General features: G+C 32.6%; 1 protein-coding gene across 1 annotated transcript; it reads right to left on the reverse strand.

Annotated features, from left to right (window-relative positions):
- Positions 1–4060: 4060 nt before the first annotated feature.
- LOC139526953 (uncharacterized) lies at positions 4061–14621 on the reverse strand (the record flags this gene model as incomplete). Its single annotated transcript, XM_071322133.1, is given in 5 exon segments — positions 4061–6054; positions 7194–7418; positions 9084–9222; positions 10274–10435; positions 14040–14621. Coding segments are annotated over 5 exon segments (1149 nt in total). The 3' UTR covers positions 4061–5865.
- Positions 14622–15406: the final 785 nt, after the last annotated feature.

The following is a 15406-nucleotide window of genomic DNA, read 5'->3' on the forward strand; positions in this document are numbered from 1 at the left end:
AGTATATTTGTATTTTAAAAGATTTTTTACCCTAAAAACATAATAACAATACTGTATAAACAACTACCAAAACGTACATAAACAACTTTTGGGTGCAGAAGGAAAAAAATACAAATAAAAAAGCGCCTACAATGTTACGGAGGAATCACAATTCCTCCGTAACATAATTTTATTGACAATAATGATGCAAAATATGAACTACAACTATTTATTAATGAATATAACAAGTTTAGGCATATTTTATTATTAGTATTACACTAAATATCCAAAACTACACTTATATAGATATACATATAGGACGATGTGGTATGAGTGCCAATAAAACAACTCTCCATTCAAGTCACACTTTATAAAAGTAAACTATTATAGGTCAAGCTACAGTTTACAACACGGAGCCTTGAATATTTCTAAAATGTACTTGAAACTAACATACGACAACAGAATCTCTGAACAAGCATGCAAAAAGCAAACAAAATATCCATAAACGACAAATACAAGAACTCGCTTATCTACGAAATCATATAAATATAAGAGACTATCCTAGTATTCCTGACTAGCTACAGGCATTTTCAAGCAATAATTATCATTTTACAATGGTTTTTCGGCATGCCATACAATGGTGTAAAACCTATCTAGACTATAGTTGTCTACTTTAATGAGATTGTGTCTTGGATAGAGATTTGTTTCATTTGCACTCATACACACCTTCTTATTGATATATTTATTTTTCAGCTTAAATGGCACTAACTAATGCTGAAAGACAAAAACTGTTCAGAGAAAGACAAAAGGCAAAAAATGAAAAAGAATACCTGCAGAGGGAAAGAACACGTAAACGAAAAGCATACATTCCATCAAAAGAACTAAGTATGTCTGAAAGAAAGAAAAGAAATAAACAAAAGCTGACCAGTAATAGGGAAAGTAGAAAAAGGAAAGCAAATTCAAATCAGGAAGTATTGGTGCTTAAACTAAGTTTTCCAGCTAAGGCAAATGGCAGTAAATCTAGGAGAAAGAAAATTTTGTTGGAAAAGACTAATGCATTACAGCGTTTAGAAGAAGAAAATTTGAAACTGAAAAGAAAATTTCAAGCACTTACTAGAAAGCAGCAGAGGATAAACAGGAAACTAAGAGACACAGATTCCCCAAGAAGCAAGGCTAACAAAGATATCCAGGAATTAATCTCAAAGAAGACCAGTGCTAATAAAGTTAGAAGAAAACTAGTATTGTATCATACAATGACAAATGAATTAAAAGAAACTAACAAAATGTACAAGTTCAAAGCAAAGCCCAAAAGTTCAATTTATTCAGTTAGCAGTGTCTGTTACCTGAAAAAATATAGAATGTTAAGTAGCACAGCTCAAGAAACAGGACTGACCAGGAATACTTTAGCAGGAATGGCCAAACTGAAGATAAAAGAAAACTATCAATGTAAAAGATCACTAAAAGAGCAAGGAAAATATCAGATCGCAATCATCGAATTTTTAGAACGCAGTGATAATAGTACCACCATGCCGAATAAGAAGGACGTCAAAAAAGTTAATGACCAACAAAAGCCAAAACGAATACTTAATGATTATATAGACAATTTATATGATAAGTTCCGTTTGGAAAACCAGACATTCAAGGTCAGTAGAGCTACCTTCTACAGATGTCGTCCAAGTAATATTATGCCAGTTTCGTTCACTACAAAAAGATCGTGCTTATGCATAAAGCATCAAAATATGGCCCTGATGACAAGCAAAGGACTGAATGAAACTCTTGGTAAAAGTGACAGAGCACTAGATAAGTTTTATTACAGAAATTCAAATGAAGATCTTCTAAGGATAGTTGATGATCTGGACAAAGAGAAAATAGGGTTTAGTAAATGGCAGAGAATTGATATTGGTGACGGACGAAAAAAGATAGGATTGGTAAATGTTGAGCTTGAAGCTAATGAGTTCAAGAAAGAATTAGTCAAGTGTGCTGATATCTTTAGGCAACACGTTGACATGGTTACTAATCAATACGATGAGATACGCAAATTGAAGGAAAATTTGCCAAATGGCCATGTATTAGCGCAACTTGATTTTGCTGAAAACTACACCTGTACCACATACGACGAAGTACAATCAGCATACTGGAACAAAACCATGGTCACTATACATCCTATTGTTGTCTACTTTCGAAATATTGAAAACGGCAAAATAGAACACAAATCATTTGCTATGATTTCAGATGAACTATCCCATACAGCAGCAGCAGTGTTAGCCTTTCTACGGTCATTGCTTCCTAAACTACATGAGCTTGTTCCTAATATGTCATGTGTACACTATATATCTGACAGCCCGACATCCCAATACCGAAACAGATATATCTTTAATGTAGTAGCTGAACATGCATCACTGTTCAACGTTCCTGCTAGCTGGCAGTACTTCGAAGCAGGTCACGGTAAGGGTCCTTGTGATGGTGTAGGTGCCGTGGCAAAACGAATGGCGGACAATGCAGTTAAAAGGGACAAACATGTCATTCAAGATGCCAAGTCCTTTTTTGCATGGGCTTCACAGTCTGAATCATCAATCAATTATATGTGGGTTGGGAAGGATTCAATTGCTCAAGCTGATATAGACATTAAAGCTACTGAACTAAAACCTATTAAAGGAACAATGTTGTTGCATGCAGTTTTTGGACATAATGAATCTACTATAATTACAAGGGAAAAGTCCTGCTTTTGCGAGGAATGCTTTGTAGATGGCAAGTTGTGCCCAAATAGTGTTTGCGGAGGTTGGCAACAGCATGAAATCAAGTCTGTGTCAGCACCAGCGGTAGTTGAACAAAATGTCCAAACAGAACCAACAAATGTACAATACCACAATGGTGACTGGATTGCAGCAGTATATCAAAAAGACTGGTATATTGGGCAAGTCATTGATATTGACATTGATGAAGGAGATTACAACATATCCTTCTTAACAAAAACCAAACTTCGGGGAGCATATAGTTTCAAGCATCCAACGAAGTCAGACATTATGTGGGTTTTTTCTAGTCAGATTCTTTGTACAGTAGACGAACCATCACCTATAGGGAAAAGTGGACGTGCTTTCTCTCTTTCACCGGACACGGTTATTAAAATTGAAAGACTTTTTCTTGAAAATTCCTCCGTAACAGAACATTGAATTTAAATTGCTTTTTCTGACAAATTGTTTACAATTATTAAATTTCTTTGTTTGTCCATGTTTATTAGTATGAAAATTTATAACGTTGCTATATGTATACTTGCAAATATATATGACTGACATGAATTATTTGTTCTAAAATAATATGAGATTCCTCCGTAACAGAAATTGATGTGTGAATAAATGAGTAGATACTATCAAACATGAAACATCAAATACATTTATGAACTTCATCATCTTTGATGTTCAATAATACATATATATAACAACAACGACGTCATATTATTTCACTTTCAAAAATCTTGATTAAACTGAATTCCTCCGTAACAATATCATTGATTACTTATTGATTATCATTTAAGTAAAATATATTTAAAATATGCATACATTATATCTATATCAGATAGAGGTTTATAACCGAACTTAATAATGTTAAAAATCTTATATTGTGCTGTTAAACCAGTTGTGTACAGATAATGGCATATAAGGTTTGTTTTAAAATCTAAAAATACAAATTTAATCAAATAATTATCCATTAAACTCATAAATTTCACTTTTATAAACATCATAGCTTACCATTTTCATCAATTTAGATCAGTTCTATACATATACAAGTTTAAAAATCAGAAATTGGCTTGGCATTTTTTGATTGTTTTAAAAGAAAAAAAATGTATCCTTGTGAGTTATTTCGTTGTTATGGAGGAATCTGATGATAAAAGTTTAGCAGAAAGCGCTTGTCTTTGTATATTTGTATCTTTAAAAGTAGTTGAGATTTGATCAAGATATTTTACAATTTTAAAATTCAATATATTTCAAAAATAAAAACGAATACAGTTTCTATCTATTGAGGTTTTATTTCTTGTGCATTTAATATATCCCATTGCATGACTTATATGAGATTGGGCGTGAAGACAGCACTATATATATTGTAAATTTAAATTTAAATTTAGCTCATTCAATAAAATATCTATACACATGGAAAAAAGTATTGCAACACCAAATTGAAATTGAAATTAAAAAAAACACTCTTTATTTTTTTGTTATAATTTGTTGAAATAGAACTGTTAAATATTATTTAAATATCACCTGAGTTTAATCAATAAATATCGACTCGATAATTTCTTACCCGTAAACATCAAAACAGATGTTTTTATCCTCATTGTTTGCAACACTTTTAAGTTTATAAAATTTTGTGATTGAAACCTTGTAATTGGTCCTCCAAAACTCTTAACTGCAGCAAGATGGCAGATTGTCAGCATGAGAAAGCAGGTATGTCGCTGTGACAACTGCACGTATTGTTGGTCATCACCATTCCACTATAAGTCGTTTTGAGAATAAAATCAGGCAACAAACAATGTTAAAGACCTTCAGAGATCAAGAAGACCTCCTATACCATGTGCTAGGGAAAATCAAGCATAATGAAGTTTGGTCAGAAGGAAACCCATTGCATACAATACAATCCTTAAAAGAGAGTGGTGGCCTTACAGGAGCCTTTAAACAAGAACTGTTTCAGATCGACTCATTGTTACTGGTTATCATGCGATAAGACCATTTCGGGGACCTTTGCTTACGAACAGACACACAGTTGTCCGCATCCAATGTAGAGCAGGGTTTGCCAAAGTTGGAAATTAGCATCATGGAGGAAGATCCTTTATTCCAATGGAATTCGGTTCATCTTCCTTGGCCCGATCGTAGCCCGTATTTTAACCATGTCGAGCATATATGGGACACTATTGGGCTAAAGGACATCCCAATTCAACCACGTCATGAAATAAACAATGCCCTTCATCAGATATGGTTGCTGCTACCTTAGCAACAAATTAGTCCATTTATGGCAGAAATCAGAAGATGTTAAGAGGCGGTTATCCGTTTGAAAGGAAGCTGTGCACAAAATACTAATTCTTTGGCATATAACGATCAACCATGATGTGAACAAACATCTTAAGATTAATTTTAAAATGTCTGATATTGTAAAGTTCGACTACAGTAAAAGTTGTAAAATGCATTTTTTTGTACAAAAAACCCTTCATTTTGTTTTTTAAATTGTGGTTAGATAAAACATTTTTTTTTATACATTTTTTTGTTCATTTAAATGCCAATGTTATCATAAATATGTTTCAATATTATTTTACAAATATTTTATCATATTTCATCCAAAAAAAGATGCTGATATTTCAAGTTTTAAAAAATCAAGGTGTTGAAATACTTTTTCCATGTGTATATATAATCAGAACCTCTGATAATATATACAAAATAAATATTTCATTTAAAAAATGTCATTTTCTGTACAGATGATGGATAGTATTACCATCTTACTGGTAGAGCTTGGTAGAGAACTAAATAGATCAACTTATATTATGGAACAGCAAAACAATTGATTCAACAGCTATATTACCCAGAAATGTGTAGAAAAGAATGTCATAAAATTTGCTTTTAAGACATGGAACAATTGAAAATCATGTTCTTAAACATGAATTTATATTCATGTGGCATTTTTCATGAGGGCTATTCCATTATAATGTATGTGGGAGGGTAGGAAGGTAAGTTTAATTATTGAATATTGGTCAAGAGTCTTTTTTCAGTATGTGTCTATTACCATTATGCAAAATTATCTAAAAAATGGTTCTTGGTTGTAGGGATATTTTGAAAGACCCTTCCTATCCTCCCACATACATTTTAATGGAATAGCCCTGAGACAAAAATAATTTGATGACACCTATACATCAATATTGTTAAGTCTTACAAATGACTCTACTAAGATGTCTCTATCTTCTTTCTTCAACAGATCTTTTGGCTCTGAATAATAGATGGTAGCTTTACTACTGGTTTTGATTGTGTCATATTTAGACATTGTCATTATTTCTCTTAAATGTGTCCCTGCTATTTTCAGGAGAGTAAATATAACCTAAAACAGACAAAACACCAAGATATAGAAAAAATCATTCAAAATACAAACTGGTTGTGCTTACTTAGTATTAAGTTCTCTATGTCAGGATCTGGTTACCCTTCCGGAGCACCTGAGATCACCCCTAGTTTTTGGTGGGGTTCGGGTTATTAATTCTTTATTTTTTTATGTTGTGTCATGTGTACTTTTGTTTGTCTGTTTGTCTTTTTTATTTTTAGCCGTGACTTTGTCAGTTTATTTTCGATTTATGAGTTTGGCTGTCCCTCTGGTATCTTTCTTCCCTCTTTTGTGTCTTGTGTACTATAATTTGTCTGTTTGTCTTTTTCTTTTTTAGCCATGTTAGTTTGTTTTCGATCTTTGTTTGAATGTCACTCAGGTATCTTTTGCCCCTCTTATACTGTGTACTTGTTTATTTCACATTGGCATGAGATACAAGGGAGGGTTGTGATCTCACAAAATATGTTTAACCCCGCCACATTTTGGCGTCTTTCTAAAGTCAGGAACCGCTAGCGTTTATTAGACTTGTGCAAGTTTTTTTTTAAATTTTGATTCAGTTGTATGTTTCAGAGTTCAGTCATTTGTCAGTGTGGCATCCATTTCGCTGAACTAGTTATCACTAGTATACATTATTGTTTAGGGGCTAGCTGAAGCCTGGCTCCAGGTGTGGAATTTCCTGCTTCATCAAAGACTGATTGAATGCCTTTGTTTTCTACACTTTGGTCAGGTTGTTGTGCGTGTCTCTTTGACACTTTTCCTTTTTTCAGTTATTTGTTAAATGAATTTTATGCTTTGGACTTGTTTTTTTGTATGAAATTCAAGAGGCAATGTTAAAGAAGACAGAAACAGAAGTTTAACATAAGGGAGCAGCCAATTTAACTTCAAAAGAGGGAGGGGGTATTTTTTTTTTTTTTCTGAGTCACAAATTTATTTAGTTTTTTGACGCTACATGTATCAATCAAATATTTTTTTTCAAAATTTACCACTATACATGCTATAAGGTATGTGGGAAATCTGCATTCAGAATATTTTTTTTGTCATCTGCTTGACCAGAATATCTTTTTTCATCAAATTGGGGATCAGAATATTTTTTTTAGGAAAACTTCTTGAAGTTAAATGGTTGTTCCCATAGTCATCCTTACCCTTGTTCCTATGCAAATCATTCCTGGAAGGTATCTGAACATTCTACCCTTGCTCAGATTTCCACCATAAATATCTTTATGAATCAGAAGATCACCCCCATGTTGTCCAAGGAATCTAGGAGGTACATCTTGATATATTGATGGTTCAGGTCTAACATCACTTGCACCTCCATCTGGAGTTGACCTAGTTTCTCTTGTTTTCTGCAATCCTTGTACTATTTCTACCTGCAAGTATTTTTTAAACACCTTGTGAATACAGGAATATAATACAATTAGGTCATATGGGATCAACATAAAAAAGAATGATTTTAATTCATCTAATTTCGTATACTAAAAATGACTTTCATGCATTCATAAAAAGATATTATGCATCATGTTATTGTGACGTCAAACTATTGTGAACATTACCAAGGAACTAAATCTATAACATCTTAATGATTGTGAAAGTAAAATGTCTATCATGTAGTTAAGGAAAATAAAGAAACTGAAGAAGGCCAGTGGTCGATTTGTCTTGAATATTTATTATTACATTAATACAAGAATATAATTTTAGATGAAGAGTTGTCAGAATGACAGTCAATCAGGTTTTTATTCCTTGTATTAGTGTCATGTGATTTGCCAATCAAATTAAAAAAAATAACATCATTCCATACACAAATAGATTGACCTATATATTGCTCGTTATGTATGTGAGCAATAAACAAAACTATAAACAAGAGGCACCTGTTACTTTTGTGTGTAAATATTGTATAAATAACACATAGCTGAGAGGGTGATAGAGCAGATTGGTACCCCTAGAAAACATTGTCAACCACGGCAAAGCTATGTGTTATTTAATTTATTATACTGAATGTCCTATCATTATTGTCTTTTTCAGATGTATTTTATTTAAAAGTATTTTCCTATGTAGTCACGTACTTAACAACGTTACAGGTATTAGAAAAATCAACTGAAGTGAAATAAATAGATGTTTTATTTGTTTTATTTTAAAGTCAGATAATAGAGACTGAGCCAAAACGTAGAACTTTAAGCATTGTCTTTAATAACTTGATGTAAATTCAATTCATTGTCCTTTAAGTTATCGACTTTTGATTGGTCTAGCCGAGAGGGTAACATTCAAACAAATTGTCACCCGCTCAGCTATGTGATAGAGTAAATTAACACCCTGGTCTTAGCCAATCAAAATATGGCGTTTTAACATGAAGTATAATAAAATTCATTATCCTATACCAAATACAGAAGTTACATCAAAGATTGTTTTAAAGTACACACATGGTACATTTGATTATTAATGTGCACTATTAAAACATTTAAACCCACTGCATTTATTTGCACCTGTCCTAAGTCAGGAACTTGATGTTCAGTAGTATAGTTGTCATTGTTGATGTGGTTCATAAGTGTTTCTTGTTTCTCATTTTTTTTATATAGTCATTTTTGAGGCACTTTATAGCTTGCTGTTCAGTGTGAGTCAATACACATATTTAGTGAGGATCTGCATGGATGTGGTTTACGCACTAAAAAATAATGGCATTACTTTAAGATGTCCTAAATAATTAAAGAATACAGAAATTAAGATAACCCATCAAGACACTTATTAACAACCTTTATGCATGTTTCAACTACTTAATTATCTGCTAAATAAAAAATAAATACATTTGAAACAGTAAACCACATATTTTTGTATCAAGTGAAATGATTTTTTGACCCACACGCTTAATCAAGACACTCAGCCCATGCTTGTTAAATTGCTTCTGGGCATGTAAATTTCTTCTCTACAAGCCAAAAGAATCCAACAAAATCTTCGTTAAATTAAGTGTTCCACTTGTGGATTTAAACATTTATCGTGAAGACTGCACTACAACACATGAAATACACAGTTATAAAACATACCTCAGCAAATGTCACTATACATGCTGTCTCTTTATCAAATGCGTTTAGACGATACATCATAGGTACAAGGACAACATCTGATGAAGATTTCACATTCACATTATGAATCTTCATGCTACATTTTTTGGCTGAACCTGGACTGAAATATTAGAAGATATTAAGTCAATATTAACTAAGCCCAGAATGTAGCAAAAATTTGAGAATTTCACCCTCATCAGTGATATTTTTCAATTAAGTTTCATGGATTTTCTATCTTTTTGGCCAGGTGAGCTAAAAATTCTGTTTTGGAAATGTCTTAGGAAGAAAATGAAAATTTTGTTCAGGTCTACATGTACATTTGTGTACATGTAGTATCTTTATGGTTTGTAAAACTGGTTGAAAACACATTACCATAATTACCTACGACCAAAACAACTTTTCTGAGAATTCACAAGCATTTAAAAATGTTCTTTAATAGTTGTCTTATTGGCAATCTTACCACATCTTCTTTTTTATATTTGTTATGATTTGTATAGTATTAAGCTTTTTTTCACACATTTGTTTTCTCTCCATTTTTGGTTATTATCATCATGATCATGAATATAATTTGTTATTAATACAATGTAAACATGTTTAGGCCAATCAATTCAAAATAAACAAATTGAGGTCAACATTACCATTAAAGTGACTTGATTTTTGCATGTTATCATGGTAACACAAGTCTCATTCAAAAATGCATCGAAATACCTAGTTTAGCCAACTTCAAAGTTTTATGGTACAATTTGAAAGTCGACATAAATAACGTTTCTCGTTTTTTATATAGATTATAAACCATTGGTTTTCCCCGTTTGAATGGTTTTATACTAGTATTTTTTGGGGCCCTTTACAGTTTGCTGTTCGGTGTGAGACAAGGCTCCATATTGAAGACTGAACTTTGACCTATAATGGTTTTACTTTTACAAATTGTAACTTGGATGGAGAGTTGTCTCATTTGCACTCATACAGTCATACCACCTCTTCTTATATCTATACAATAGCTCACTTTGCATTATAGGTTAATTTTTATCATTGTTGAAGGCTGTACAGTGACATATTTGTTAACTTCTACATGATTTCACAGGTCTTTGAAAAAGAGTTGTTTCATTGCCAGTCATAACGTTACACAGCTTATCTTTTAATAATACACATATTCTAATTGTACAAACACTTACACAGGAACAATATCACACATTAAACAAAACTCTTTCAAAATGTCAAGAATCATGTCTCCTGGAGCACCAGTCTGTCGTATACCATATAAATAAGCACCCTGGCAGGAAATCACTAGCTGCACTTTCAGCAGGAAATTTTTCACAGTCCCAAGGCATGGATCACTGTAATCAGTAATATTCATATTAATTACTATGATCATGCATCTCAAAATAACTTTTGATCAATCTAACATCAATATCACAATAGTAAGAACTTGACATGGAAATGATTCAGAATTTCACACGAGGTTTATGTCATGGTTTACTTAAACAACCTAGCTTAGGAGGTGTATGACACACCTCCATCATTTGTCCATCCCATGATATGGTTCTATACTTAGTTTGAAGGGGGGTGTATTTACAAGAACAGTTGAAAGAGCAGAGGACAAATTGACATTTTTACCCCTTGCATCCTCTTTTTGTTGGTCCCAAATACCATTTGTCAAATATGCTTTTACAGTATGCAAAGCTATAAAAAAGAAGATGTGGTATGATTGCCAATGAGACAACTATCCACAAAAGACCAAAACGACACAGACATTAACAACTATAGGTCACTGTACGGCCTTCAACAGTCAGGGGACTTACTTAAATGAGTGATTAATAAATCACTGATTCAAGTAACATTATGTTCATAAAGGTTGTAAGTTAGAGTTGTCTTTCTTTAATAATCACCTATTTAAGTAGTACAAATTTATCACTAGACTAAGTGATTTAATTTTATTGTAGTTTTAAATATAGAATACTAATGATCCAGGGACTAATTATGTTTCTAAACTTATCAAAACCAACATCTGTGTCTAGGATGACCAGGTCATGTCAGGTGATAAATCTAGGATAATGACATAAAAATCACTTGTTTAAGTATCATACCTCAATTTCCTTAAAAAAAATCACTTCTATAAGTATCATTATTCTTATAACCCCCACTAATTTCAACACCCCCGAACAGTGACATTTTTAACGCGAACAGTAGAATTTTATTACATAATCTGAAAGATGAAACCTTGAACGGTTTACAGGAAAAATACTCCCACTGCTGGGAAAAATCTGTTAAGAAAGTATCAGTTCATTAAGTTAGGCCATTATTATAGCATTTTATCCACTAAAATAGAATTTGCAGCTAAATTATTGCACCAAAGGCATAAACCTTTCTACTTAAAAGAAGCAAAAAGTTCATTTTTTTCAATTTTACTAATGAAAAGATATTATCTAAACCTATGTGTTTAAAATTTTAGTTCATATAACTACAAAATCACAATTTATGACAAAATTTCTAATTTGCTACTTAAATAAGTGATTTAACAAGAGTGCACACCCTTCGCCTTCTATACTAATCATTGATATTATGTTGATAGTCCTAAGTATAAAGCTAAGCTATATTACAACTGTCACATAAACTTAACATTAACCAAGATAACTAAACAAAGACCAATGAACCTTGAAAATGAGGTCAAGGTCAGATGAACCATGCCAGGCAGACATGTACAGCTAACAATGCTTCTATACAACATATATAGTTGACCTATTACTTATAGTTTAAGAAAAATAGACCAAAACACAAAAACTTAACACTGTGCAATGAACCGTGAAAATGAGGTCATGGTCAAATAAAACCTGCGCGACTAACATAAAGATCATAAAATATTTCCATACACCAAATATAGATGACCTATGGCATATAGTATTAGATAAAAAGATCAAAACTCAAAAACTTAACTTTGACCACTGAACCATAAAAATGAGGTCAAGGTCACATGACATCTGCCCGCTAGATAGGTACACCTTACAATCATTCCATACAACAAATATAGTAGACCTATTGTATATAGTATGAGAAAAACAGACCAAAACACAAAAATCTAACTATAACCACTGAACCATGAAAATAAGGTCAAGGTCAGATGACACCTGCCAGTTGGACATGTACACCTTACAGTCCTTCCATACACCGAATATACTTGCCCTATTGCTTGTAGTATCTGAGATATGGACTTGACCACCAAAACATAACCTTGTTCACTGATCCATGAAATGAGGTCGAGGTCAAGTGAAAACTGTCTGACAGACATGAGGACCTTTCAAGGTACGCACATATCAAATATATTTTTATCCTATTACTTATAATAAGAGAGAATTCAACATTACAAAAAATCTGAACTTTTTTTTCAAGTGGTCACTGAACCATGAAAATGAGGTCAAGGACATTGGACATGTGAGTGACGGAAACTTCGTAACATGAGACATCTATATACAAAGTATGAAGCATCCAGGTCTTCCACCTTCTAAAATATAAAGCTTTTAAGAAGTTAGCTAACACCGCCGCCGCCGGATCACTATCCCTATGTCGAGCTTTCTGCAACAAAAGTTGCAGGCTCGACAAAAATCACTCATGTAAGGAAGTCCCCTGACTGTTCAACAATGAGCAAATCCCATACCGCATAGTCAGCTATAATAGGCCCCGATAAGACTACTTGTAGATTTCTAGAAATTTTGAAACGCTGAGGTTAAAATTGCGTGTTTTTTTTTCTTTCATCTCTATGGAAGAAAATTAATCTGGGTACTTTCTCTACGACAAAACTAAAGGATGTGACTGTCAGACCTAATGAATTTGACAGTTTTGTTTAAATCGTTAAAATGGCAGATTTATGTCAAAACTAGTTCTCAAAATGAATTTTAATTCTAATATGATCATGATGATGTTCTTCTTTCGCTTTGGAAACAAAGCCACGTTCTAATTCCAATTACACATGTGATTGACCTCACCATTGAAATTGCAATGTCAGTTGAATTTTGAACAAAGCTGGAAATCAAAATGGATATTATTCATGATATTTGTGTTAATTGGTGTTGCTAGCTTGGAAATTAAACAAAAATATTTTAAAAGTAATTTTTAATGTATCTGTTCACTTTTTTATGTTAGAATGTCGATTATCTATAAAATTTTTGGTTCATTAAATCAAATAGACTGCCTTCTGAACGTTATAGGTCAGCTTTGAGTAAAAAGGTTCAAAATTTTCATGTTTTATATGTACATGTATATAGAATGGAAATATTTTTATCATGTCTATCATGTCTTCATGGTCTTGGCATATATAGTCAATAAAATAATATAAGGACCTAAGAGGGTGGTAAAGTGGGTTCTATCTGAATACGGAAATGGGAAATAAAAATTGCAAAAAACAAAGCACGAGAAACATAATTGTAAATATGAAGGAAAAAGTACTTGACGTTATTACTCAGCCATTCTTGGAGATCAAATAATCGTTATTAATGGACAATTAACACCCTGCAGTCACCTTAACATCCCCTAATTGCATCTAATTTGAAAGAGAAAAAATATTCATAGTAATTTGATAACAATTGATATCCTTGGAACACATGCAATCTCCGGACTGACTGTGAATTAAGAATGTTAAGTCCCTGTTTACTTTTTAATCAAATGCGGGATAAGCACGAGAAACCAAGTGTACAAACACGAAACACAAATAAGGGGAAACACAAAGCATGCACGTCCATGACGTCGGACCAAATACGAGAAATGGAAAAAAATAATACGTCAAAACATGAAAACGTGTGAAATAAAAAGGCTAAAAACGTTGCACAAAAATAACCCTTTACCACCCTCACCTAAGAACTATATGGTACCGCAGCTAATTAGGACTTTGCGGTCGCTATGGAAACAGTTAATATAATGTTACGGAGTCGCTTTAATTTTAATACATACTTGATCAAGTTTTTCATATTCTCTTCAAGTTCAGGTAAGAACATAGCTGCATTTCTTTTCTTTTTCTGAACAAGTTTTGTCTTAAAATGTATGTCTTCATCGAACATGCTTGTATTTAATGTTACAGATTTCTGTATTTTTTCCACCAAAATTCTTTGATCATCAGTCAAGGGTCCAAAAATTTCAAGTTCTTCATTAACAATGCTTACAATATCTAAAGGGGATGGGTGGTAGGTTGTATTATAAAAGATTCCAAGGGTTTCGAGACAATTAATGTTCCAACAGGATGTTTTAGTTGGTAGCGAGGACAAATATTCTCCATGATCTTCGCAAACACTAGAATCTGTTTCACTGGTAGTGCTACAAGAACTTGACGATTTTGATAAGCTTAAAACATCGTCCAATACTTCTATGCCTTTTGGTCGAGATGTCATCTTTGTATGTTTATCTGAGACGCGAACTAATAGACAACATGATCAAGACATTCAATGTTTTCATGCAGCAGGGAAATACAAGTAAAGGGGAGGGAAACCAATATTTAGATGTTTTTTTTTAAAATAGTAGAAATTATCGAAAACTTTGCTGACAGTCAAAATAGAAAATAAAGTAAAGTAACTTAAGTAAAAGTTGTTTTCAATCGAGAGTGTAGAGAATTTCTGGGGTTAGCATTCTTAAAGGCCGAACATGTTGTCCGATTCAAGCTCAAATATGAAAAATCTACCACTTTTCAGATGGTTTTTGTCAAAAATCGTTTATTTAAATTTCCTCTTTGTGAGATGTAGATTCACTTCAATAGCGGAATTTCGTCTCCATATTTCACAAGTGTATAACACGGAGAAGCTCTGAAGGTATATTACTCCCATTTTGTTTGGGTGTGAACCATCGATGTTTACAGCAATATCAAAGAATAAGATGATGATGGTAGAAAGAACTATGGCAAAGTAAACACAAAATTCAAATTTTAAATTTTCTTTCATCAACTTGAAATTATACCACGCTAAACCGTTAGGTTTATTCAACAACTACCATTATTAAACAAATCAATTAGTAGACCTCATTAGTAACGATCAAAAGACAATTCATATTGTTTATTCGATAAAGTTGATTGGACATGATGATTGGGAATTTGCAAAATGCCGTTGGTCACGTGTCGAATGGCACGCGGTGATAAGAAAAGTCATGTCACTTCAAAATTACAAAATCTATTAATACCAAACTTTACAAAAAATTATGAGTTATAAACTTATATCTTTTTATATCCATGTTATTTGTGGTCCTTAAACATCGTTTTAGTGTCCTTAGTGCCAAAACTTTCTTCTTAGTGCACTAAGAAGTCCTTTGCGGTATTTCTACACACCGCTTACATT

The sequence above is a fragment of the Mytilus edulis genome, chromosome 6 (genome assembly GCF_963676685.1).
Source record: "Mytilus edulis chromosome 6, xbMytEdul2.2, whole genome shotgun sequence".
Lineage (NCBI taxonomy): Eukaryota > Metazoa > Mollusca > Bivalvia > Mytilida > Mytilidae > Mytilus > Mytilus edulis.